Source organism: Electrona antarctica (assembly GCF_951216825.1).
Source record: "Electrona antarctica genome assembly, chromosome: 19".
Lineage (NCBI taxonomy): Eukaryota > Metazoa > Chordata > Actinopteri > Myctophiformes > Myctophidae > Electrona > Electrona antarctica.
In genome coordinates, this window is record NC_136800.1 from 11721018 (window position 1) to 11731932 (window position 10915).

The 10915-nt window shown below is 41.3% G+C and overlaps 2 protein-coding genes across 2 annotated transcripts; one reads left to right on the plus strand and one right to left on the minus strand.

The window, feature by feature from the left end:
- Window positions 1-1232: 1232 nt before the first annotated feature.
- hes6 (hes family bHLH transcription factor 6) lies at window positions 1233-2949 on the minus strand. Its single transcript, XM_079530189.1, has 4 exons — window positions 2838-2949; window positions 2475-2564; window positions 2283-2364; window positions 1233-2138 (listed from the first exon to the last, which is right to left on the minus strand). The coding sequence occupies exons 1-4, from the start codon at window positions 2910-2912 to the stop codon at window positions 1672-1674; spliced, it is 714 nt and encodes a 237-aa protein (XP_079386315.1). The 5' UTR covers window positions 2913-2949; the 3' UTR covers window positions 1233-1671.
- A 1447-nt stretch (window positions 2950-4396) lies between these two features.
- Window positions 4397-10095, plus strand: itm2cb (integral membrane protein 2Cb; the record flags this gene model as incomplete). Its single annotated transcript, XM_079530188.1, has 6 exons — window positions 4397-4483; window positions 6830-6967; window positions 7177-7368; window positions 7865-7975; window positions 8090-8240; window positions 8886-10095. The coding sequence occupies 6 exons, from the start codon at window positions 4397-4399 to the stop codon at window positions 8975-8977; spliced, it is 771 nt and encodes a 256-aa protein (XP_079386314.1). The 3' UTR covers window positions 8978-10095.
- Window positions 10096-10915: the final 820 nt, after the last annotated feature.

The following is a 10915-nucleotide window of genomic DNA, read 5'->3' on the forward strand; positions in this document are numbered from 1 at the left end:
GCCAATGCAGGGAAGCTGGAAGTACCCTCACTAAAAACGCCGGGACAACGCTCCACACGTCCCAAACTCTTCTCCCTTCTGGCTCCAAAACTGTGGAATGCACTCCCCGTTGCAGTCAGAACTGCAGCATCACTCCCAACCTTCCGCCGTAGTCTGAAAACCCACCCTTTCAGACTCCACCATGGCCCATAGCACTTACCCTACCCCCTTAGACAGCACTTTTTAGACTTAGATAGCATTTGATACAGACCTATAGCATGTTATGTAGACACAATAATTGCATTGTATGTAGTCATAGCACTTCATAGTATATATGTACAGCATAGTATATATGTATAGTTTATATGTACAGTGTCATTACATAGATATGTTCTAGCTACGTTCTTAGCTTATACGCATGTTTCTTGATAAATGCTTTTTATGTGATGTATTCCCATGCTTTTTGTTCTTGCTTAATGTAAATCGCTCTGGATTAAGAGCGTCTGCTAAATGCCTAAATTGTAAATTGTGCAACACTATTGAAAGCAAATTATTGCATTGTGTGTTTGAGCTGACATGCTCTTTTTTATGTCAATAAATCAAGTCACCTTAATTCAAGTAGCAAAATATATATATATATATATATATATTTGTAATGATATATTTAGGGGCATGTGGTCTACCTGCAAAGCCTTTGTGATCTACTGGTAGATCACCTACCTTCTGGGCACCCCTGGGCTACTGCATTAAAAGGCTATCAGGCTACAATTAATTGTCTCCCCTACCCTTATTCTAAATGTTAGCCTACTTGAGTAAAAGTACAAAATCACGTCAAAATATAAGCTACTTAAAGAAGCCTACCAAAGTTAAATACTCAAATGTTTTCTACAGCTTGTAATTGTGGCATGGTTCTATAAGTGATCCACCTTTGTAAGTCTATTGTATAGGCCTATCTAAATCCGAAAAGAAGTATAGCCTAACTAAACCTGTCAAAAAACTGCAGTAAAATAAAAAATTGCCTGCAGTAGAAGTACAGTATATTAGGCATATTGAAAAATGGAACCAATCTACTCAAGTAAAAGTAGGCTATAGGCCTACCTCAAAATTGTTCTTTACAGTACTTGAGTAAAAAGTAGCCTATAATAAGTTATTCCACCACTGACTGCATAGGCTAAAATAATTCCTAGGCTACACACAACTCGGGGCAGTAAAATTAGGTTTTATTCAAAAGACAAATTGAAAAGTCAGTAAGAGTTTATGAACTGGAAAATCAGCTGAGGTAAAAACAGACATTTATATACAAAAATTGTAAACACAGGCCTAAACAATCGAAAATGACTTACAACTATAACACTGGGACATGTATTTTTCTATGCAGCCATGCTGTAGTGTAGCAGGCCTTTAGATCTACCTGATGAAACAGGTGAACAACATATGGGTCTAATTATGGATCTCTGCGAAGTTGTTTTTAAATAGTTATTCTTAAATAAAGTCTAGTTATTAGTTTAATTGCAACACCAAAATAATTACACAAATAGCTTATCAGATGCCATTCAACAAGCTGACAGTTCTTAAAAACAATATAGGCTAGTCTTATCCTAACATGTCCTACACACAACAATTTGAAAACAAAAAGACAAAAAAAGATAGGGGAAAGAAGCAGTAGCCTTATGCCTTTGTTTAATTAATTGGCTACCATGGCCTCCACACAGATTCACAGTACGTTACGGGTGACGGCGCACCCTGACTATCGGTGTCTTCCATGAAAATCTGGCTTTGATCAGAGTCTGAAGTCTCGTCCAGATCCGAGCACAAGTCGTCGGTGGAGGTGGTCGAGGGAGCCGGGGACAGGGCCGCCCTGTCCGACGAGCTGCCGCTGGACAAGCCCCTTCCCCCGGCCGGGGAGATTGCATACTCAGACAGAGGCCAAGTGCTGTTGTTGTTGGGGCAACCGTTGTCTGCCGCTATGTCCGACAGCATCACCTGGAGGCGGTCCTGGTCGTTCAAGGGCATGCTTTCGAGGAGGTGGTTCAGGAGCTCCGCGGCGACGGTGGGGTCTATGCCCGGACAGTTGGAGATGAAAGTGTGCACCTCATGCATGCACTGGATGTATCCCGCGGCAAACCTCTCGCACGCCTCCCGGTTCTCTGCGTCCTCCTCTGAGAAAACAAACACCAGACAAACTCAGTGAGTAGTAGCCTACAGACACATGCAGAAGCTGCTGAAATGCAAGTCCTCACAAGCATAGACATACGTAACATGTAGGCTAGCTTAGTCACTAGCGAATATAGCTAAAGTTTTACCTTGAGCCCGGCTTTGCAGAATACTCTCGACCCTTTTCACTGTCACCTCCAGCACTTCAGCGTTCTCCATCTTTGATTGCAACTGTAAATACAAGATTATTTGTTATTGGTTCTATGATGATGATTCAGCCCCATTCAGGCTCACACAATAAATGTTATATAAGAAAAATGTTTGCATGTATCTCAACTTACATCATCTGTGTCTGCCATAAGAACTCTGAGTTCTTGTAAACTTTCATTGATGCGAGCCCTCCTCTTCTTCTCAACCAGAGGTTTCCTGATCTGTAAATACACAAATAAAACAAGCGGATATGAGTGACTTTGCTTTCACCCCGGCGTCTCCTTAGGCTATTTTGTGCACGCTATTATAAGCGAACAGTGGCAGATCTCCAAACTCACACCGCGTCAAGATGCGATGCTTTTGGTGCCTGTACATTTTCGCTAATAGTAGGCTATGCGCGCGACACCGCCGTAAGACGAAGTGTAACATCGTGGTTAAAACAAACATAAACACTGTAATCACGTTGCATGGAGACACCCTCATCACGGCATTACCTTTCTGTCCACCCTGGTGCCAAAATCCTCCTCATCCCTGTCCATTCCGTTTGTGTTATTGCGGATGGGGGCCATGTTGTTGAAGTTAACCCAGGCTCTGCCACACAACCGATTGTCTGAATCCAGCCGTTACAGCTCGTCAATGGGACAGATGGCTGGCGGTCCCAGCTGCCAACAAAGGTTGCAGACGGACGGGGTGCAGGACTTGTTATGCAGCTTCGAGCGAGGCGATGAGGGCACGCACTGAGTATTTATAACGGTTAATTTACATGTGAATGCTGGAGCTGGCTGCTCCAACCAGCCAATCGTCGGTCAAGGCTTTTATCTGTCTCATTGTAGGGGGATGACATTATAAATTGAAGACAGTAAATTTCAGCAACCCCAGTTATATATGCCTTATAATAATATGGCCTGTGTCAAAGAAATGCGTCCAAATGTTGGCTGTAAAAACCCGCCAAATATTATTTGGTCAGATAGGCTTTATAAAGTAACATTTTCAATTTATTTTTTACAACAAAGCACAATGGGAAAACACTATAAGTTGTTTCTATGACGTTTACAGACTCCTATTCTCACGTTATCACCTTTCATGTTGGATTGTGAGCCATAAACTTTTAAGGTCTGTATGTTGTTTCAACCGTTGACCATTCTCTGGCACTTTGCAGGAAAATGTGAGCCATTTGTCATGTCCAGCTCTGTGAAATGTCAATGCTTGATCGAGAAATCAATGAGCAACTAATACATCACGCATTATAAATGCAATCAATCATTCACATATTATGCTAAGCATATTAAAAGTATTAATTGACCAAACTCGCATATTATGATGAAAATCATAAAAGGTTAATTATTTTATGAGGAGCAGGACTTTCTTGATTTAATAGAGCCATTATTGAAACTGTTACTGTTAAAACAGATGGGGAGATCTTTCGTTTTGCTTGTAAGGGGATTTCCTGTAAATAAATGGCTGATCATGGCTTTTTATGAGCAATTCCAATGTCATTATTTCCGGATGATCAGATGGAAGTTGGAACCCATATCATCCATCCATGGATGTAACACGGACACACAGCTAATTAGATGCAGGTTTAAATTAAACACGGAACACTACCATATTTGGTGCCATGTTTGGAGTTAATCTTCAAAGTAAGAGACGTGCATGGAGAGATTTGCGATTAGACTTATTTACAGCCGATTTAGGAGATTCATTTCAGTACGCCACGTTTTCGCAATCCTCCTTCGACTTGATTGTGCGCCGTTACGAGCGACTATAAACAGCAACAACCAACAATCATAAAGGTTTACCTTTCTTACGTATGAGTTTGTGTTGGATAATTGGATTTGACTTTTATTTTGGCATAGGGCGCGGAGGATTTTCCTCCATTCCCACACACAGCTCGTTCGTCAGAGAATACGCGCGTCTGAGGTCACTATCCCTGACTGTCCGGCGGGGGCGACATGTACTAGCCTGCCTATATATTATGCTTCTCTGTTCGGTAGCTGAATCCAGTGCACCCATCAGGTAATCAGATAATAAGCAGACACAGGCTATTGCAGACATGGTGAAGATTACTTTCCAGACAGTTTCGGCGCAGAAGCCCGAGAAGGAGAGCGATGGAGACAAGATTATTATACCCCAGGCTCACGTGAGTTTGCAGTCTCATTCTTTGTTCCGTGTTAGTCTATATGGAATTTATTTGTTTTTGTCCCATCTTCATGATTTTGTCATTGCATCTCCCTTTTACGCGTGACTGTACCATGTCAGGACTAGGCTACTGCATAGTAATGCCATTTGATTTGATTGGTTGATTGAATACTTTATTAACAGTTTGCAAAAAGTATAGGTACAGTACAATAATATGCTAAAAGGATAACACAAAAAGCCATGAGGGCTTGTTTCCATTGTGGTCCTAATTTCTTCAAAAATAATTCCAATAGCCTATTTGAACGCAACTAGTCAGCATATCACCGTGCCGAGATTTAATGGCTTTATTTGGGTTGTTTAGTGGCTACTATAGATTTTAGTGTTGTGCAATGATAGTGTATAATTTGTGATTATATTTAAATCATAACTAAGCGACTGGGTGACAATAGACATCGATACAGGCCTGGGATGTTGACATTACGTCACCTTGTTTGGGCTGCAGCCTGGGACACTGCCTGGAGTCAGATATCAAAGAAATCTATGTGCATATTTATAATTTATAAGAATAAAACGAGATTGTGTTCACGCTCAAGGTGCATACGTGTTTAAACATCCCTTGCTCTGGTTAGTGGAATTGCAAGTTAGCAAATATTGTGGATGTGAGGAAACAAGTAAGTGTAGGCTAGGCAGAGGCTACTCTATAGTCTACACTGAGTATATTATGCTATCACTGCACCACTCCTTACGTCACTGCTGATGTGCTGGTTAATAGCTTAATACCCAGTCATTCCTGCAGATGGCAGCATCTAGATTCTAGAATGTCTAAATCATATAAAATGGGCCCAAATGGTGGAGCTGCTTTTACATTCGACATGCAAACCCTTTTTTATGCACAAAAGACTATTGTTCCCTGTAGTGTGGCTGTTGTCAGAGGACTACTTACAAGCCTGAGTAACCACATGACCCAATTATGAGCATGTAATAATAATAGGTGAACATTGGGGGAAAATGCAGATCTACAAGCTCACAACGCATCAAAATGCAACATGTTATGAGGCCTTTTAGATCTGCTATTTTCACTAAAGAGATTTAGTGTATAGTGGTAGTGGGGAAAAAGGAGGGGACCATAGACCCTGGGGGACTCCGGTCAATAAATTATATAGGGATAAAGATAAGAACAAAGCAAATGTAACCAAAGAGGTGCCCATAAGTAGGTCATGAACAAAATAGATTATTTTATATTTTGCTGTTAGATGTATCTTTAACTATTCTTCTGTGTCATAATATGATGCCTATAAGCGACCACTAATCTTCTCATAGTCATTCTTTTTTGAGGCACCATGACCTAATATTTGAATGGTAACCGGAAGAGTGGGCACACAATCTGTGACGTAGATCCAAGTCTGATCCTTTTTAAATCCATATGTACACAGTAGATTACGTATGACGCGCCTGGCACCAATACGTGGTCTGCATGCATATCCAACCGCTAATTACGTCAGTGAACACATAACGTGTGACGTGAGCTCTCTGGTGTGATTACATTGGCGGAAACGGCAGTTTCAGCGTCATCAGAAGTGTGTGGAGGCATATTAATAGGAACACCTCTGTCATGGGACGCCTGTCCCCACGCAATTGTTCTGCCCGGGAAACCATCGACATATATGGAGCATGGAAGTAGGCGGATAAGAATAGAAGTCCCAGACAGCCATGTGCATCTTCGTCAGATGCTAGGCGCAATCTGCTCCCTCCTCTCTGGTTCTCCATAGCAACAGTAGTACAGAGAGGCAGCAGATTGATTGAGAGATTGTGGGTGGGTATTTGGCATATAGTCCATCCTCCCAAGCCAGCCTACGTTTACCAGATCTGATCATCTGACTAACTACTTGGCTGCCACAACCTTACAAGATTTGATCTGTAGAGTGTTCACAGGAAAGCGTGGTGATGTGAGAGAACATTATGCACGCGGCACAACCATTCTCAACTGCATGGTTGTATGCCATAACAGTGCCCTATATCAATCAATCAATCAATCAATCAATCAATCAATCAATTCAGATTCAGATTCAGATACCTTTATTTGCCATTTGTGTATACACACATAGGAATTTGCTTTGACATAACATGAGTGCATTCAATTCTTTTTTCACAAATACCAACAGACATAAGACAACACCGCGCAGGGAAATAAATATAAAGTCAATCAATCAATGCAAGTGCCTCGAGTGAAAGCATACCCTGGTTGACATCAAAACCTTGCAGATAATTAAGCTGGCAAATTAAGCATTTCCTTGTCACCCACGGCCTGTTGTGTAACGTAGTTCCTCCCCTTTTTGCCTTTTTGCAGGAGGAGCTGGTTCTCCCCCTCAGCCCCAAGAGGTCTCTTCTGAATTGCCTTTGCTGTCTCACGTTCGGCCTGGTGATTTTCATGTCAGGATTGGTGCTGGCCTCCATCTACATATACCGCTATTACGTCGTATCTCAGGTCAGTTAACCTTCTTTATTAACTGTAGCCTATGTACCATTGACATGGTATATGGTATATATATATATGAATGACAAGAATTAATCATAACATGTATGTCTTTTGAATGACAATGACACTCATACATTACTGTAAAGCCTACATGGGTTAAATTAACTTAAATTTCACAACATAAATTGGACTAAAATAATTGTGTTTCGTCCCACCAGCAGATCCCAGAGGACAGTATGTTCCATTGTCGGGTTGTGTACGAGGACTCCATATTTGCTCCTGTGAGAGGCCGACACGAGCTGGAGGAGAACGTTGGCATCTACCTTGATGATAACTACGAGCAAATCAGTGTACCCATGCCCGATTTTGGAGGCAGTGACCCTGCTGACATCATCCATGACTTTCAGCGGGTAAGAGGCTATGATCCCACCTGAAATCCACCCCTCAGAACCCAGTTTATCATTGCTATATATGTTACAAAAACATTCAAGAGAGTATTTTATATAGTCTGGTTGATCCAACTTGGACCAATCATATCACGACCAAGTCTAACCAATCAGATCACTGACTGACCTCAATCGCCAAATCAGGTGTAATAGCAGCACTATAGCAGTCATGGCACCACATATAGAATAATCATACAGGGGAAACACAGTATAAGTATAGGCATTATAAGTTGCTCAAAGTATTATAATCATATTCAATCAGCCAACAATATCCCCAAAAGAGACCAAAAAGACACAATAGAAATTTACACATAAGTAGCTCAAAATACATAATCTTAATGATTAAAATCGTTTGGAGGCTTGAAAGAAAGATTTTCTCTTGTTTCTGTCCACCCGTATGCTCAGAGAATTATTTTGACATGCAGCTCATGTAATCTGAATACTGTTGTCTTTATCACAGGGCCTCACAGCTTATCATGACATTGCTTTGGACAAGTGCTACGTCATTGAGCTTAACACCACTCTAGTTATGCCTCCGCGAAACCTGTGGGAACTCCTCATTAACGTCAAGGTGAGTTTGCCTCATTCATAGCTGAGATTTAGTGACATTTAGTGACGGCCTGAGTTATACTGTCACGCACTGTGCCGGTCAATGCCGTAACCTTCTTGTCTCTTTCTCCCATAGAGAGGGACATACCTGCCTCACACGTACATCATCCAGGAGGAGATGATGGTGACAGGGAGGGTGAGGAACATGAGGCAGCTGGGGCCCTTCATCCACAGACTCTGCTATGGCAAAGAGACCTATCGCCTCAGACGTCGCAACCCGCACCGAAGTGAGTTCAGCTCACATAGCATACAAACCACACTCCACACTCACGCATGAACACACGCACATGCTAGTCCACATGCCCCTGCTCCGTGTTTATTCTGGATATACTGAATATAAGGGGCTACCCCTTACGAGTGTGAGATGCCATGTTATGTAATAAGAGAGCGAAACATCTGGCCTGTCCACTCACCGCCTACACACATGTGTAACCACACTGCAGAACTGCTAAGTTGTACGAGCGAGGTCTTCCGGAACCCTCTGTAAAGTGGCAAACTCATTTCACGGATTTCAGTCGAGGGAAATCCGTGGCTGCTGTGGTGTGAGGAATTAAGACATGTGCCCATATGAATATGAACGAGAACAGTGCCAAATAGGGACTTCCTGCTGTGTGTCCACTCCATTGTAGATTCTTCCTTTGACAGCTCCTTATATGACTATCATGACAGTGTGGGATCAGCTTGGAAGCTGTGTGTGTGTGGGTGTCTGTGCGCGCGCGCGTGCATGCATGCTCATGGTATCCAATGTGTCATTCCTACTATACAGGATAGAACCACACATTGTGTAGGAGGTAGTGTTACGCTCATTAATGTTGAATTTATTGGCTGGCTGAGACAGTGATGTAACACACTTCTACTCTATTTCTTTTCAGGAATTGATAAGCGCGAGGCGAAAAGGTGCCACAGTATCCGACACTTTGAGAACACCTTTGTGGTTGAGACTGTCATCTGTGACAGGATCTGACTCTGACATGGGACTCAGAAACATCCAACAATGAAGCCAACTGTTTAAAAACCATACCTCTTGGACGCTTTAGGCTTTTACTGCACTTTAAGAGCATGTATTTTGTCCAAAACCGTTTTCTGTTTTGTTTGTCTCAAGTTGAATTGTTAATGCTCTTTTGTTTGTTCTCGATTTACATTTTGAGTCTTTTTTTATTCAAACGATCTGTATATTTGAGTGAAGTTGTACATTTAATGGCATATAACCGTAGCTTATCATGACGTGTAAAAGATGATGACTGGTGTCTAATGTACACATTTATTTATTGGTTTTCACTTGATTTTTACATTTTTGTTTCATCAGTTCAGTGCAATATAGGAAATTACTTGGAGGCATGAAATGGCTTGCACTGTGCACTCTCATGTTTAATTGTTGCCAAATGGCAAATGTGAATACGTCATGTAGTTTGGCCTTTTTGCCAGTGTCATTAATTAATTATGTAAGTTAGTTTCACTCTTCCTAAGCAATATATACTGTAAATTGAAAAATGTCTTCTTTTTTCATATTGTAACATGGCTAGATTTTTATCTGAAATTCAATTGTGAATGATCATTTCTTTTACATTTTGTCCTTTTGAAGTTTTTCCATGTGGCATCTTCCAGTTTCCTATGGTCTCCCATGGCTTCAGACTGTACTTACTGTAGTAGCAGAGCTTTTGATGAAGGCAGACCAAACCAAAGTCTTCAATGACCAATGCTGAGTGTTGCCTATAAACTATTTAGGAAGGATGCATTATAACACTATAAGTGGCAGAATATACTAGATGATACTTTATCAAAGGCTTTACTTCTGGTTTGTCTTGCTCTTCCTCCTGGTGGTTAGACTTACTTCTCATTTTTAATTGTGGCCACACTCAATCCATAATCTCCTGTCATGTCCTTCTGTATCTCTTCAATTCCGCTCTGTCCCACTTGACAACTTTTATATGCTGGGTCTTTCTATTGTATAATATGGAGCTGTGCTGAGAGAGACCTGTGATAATGTGCCCATGAGTTCATTGTCCCCCAAAACAATCTCCTGCTGTACAGTTAACTCTGCTTGTAATATCTCATTCACTAAAGAATAAATGATCAAACATGTTTTTGTTTGTTGTTTCTAGAATTCTCACCAAAAACACCTGAGCCTGCCAATTATCAGTCCAATGGGGTGTACTTAACACATCATTTACACCAGACCAAAGACCAAACCATCAAATACCCAAATGATTTGGTCTTTTATGGACCCTTCCTGTACACATATGTCATGTTATGTTATCAGTGCCCATACCCGAGGCAGGGTTGGCGAAAGGGCCTTTTCTGTGTGGAGTTTGCATGTTCTCCCTGTGTCCCCTAGAGTAGGTACACTCACAAAAACATGTAGTAATCCTGGTCTCTAAACTATGCCAGCAAGGAGGGGAAAGGAACTGGTCGGAATAACTCCACACGCTACGTTTCAAACGTGCCAAAGTTTGTGCTACTGCCATTGAGAATGCATTGGGCGTTTAAGTTAAATAACTCAGAAACTACAAAACATTTCAAAGTAAAAAGTTCCAGCATGTGTGCCCACAGTAAGCTGAATTATAAAAAGTGTGAATGGAGTTTCTAGGTGAAAGTGACTTTTTTTTACGTGCCATAGAGCTGCCATTGAGCCCCATTATAAAGTTCTCAAATTTGAAAGCACTATATTTCTAAAACTTTGAAACATTTCAAAGATTCCTTTTCAGGCAAACATGTCCACCGTAAGATGAACCTAAATAGGTTTGAATGGGGTTTCTAGGTGTAAGTATGTAGGACTAGTAGCATGCCAAAGTTTGTGCTATTGCCATTGAGAATGCATTGGGCGTTTAAGTTAAATAACTCAGAAACTTCCAAACATTTCAAAGTAAAAAGTTCCAGCATGTGTGCCCACAGTAAGCTGAAT

What these genes read in the sequence shown, in the direction of transcription:
- hes6 (XM_079530189.1), bottom strand. Translation starts at nt 2,912, where the DNA reads ATGGCCCCCATCCGCAATAACACAAACGGAATGGACAGGGATGAGGAG. An exon ending in TTATGGCAGACACAGATGAT is followed by an intron (nt 2,365 to 2,474) that starts GTAAGTTGAGAT and finishes TTGTATTTACAG; the next exon opens with TTGCAATCAAAGATGGAGAA. An exon ending in TCTGCAAAGCCGGGCTCAAG is followed by an intron (nt 2,139 to 2,282) that starts GTAAAACTTTAG and finishes TTGTTTTCTCAG; the next exon opens with AGGAGGACGCAGAGAACCGG.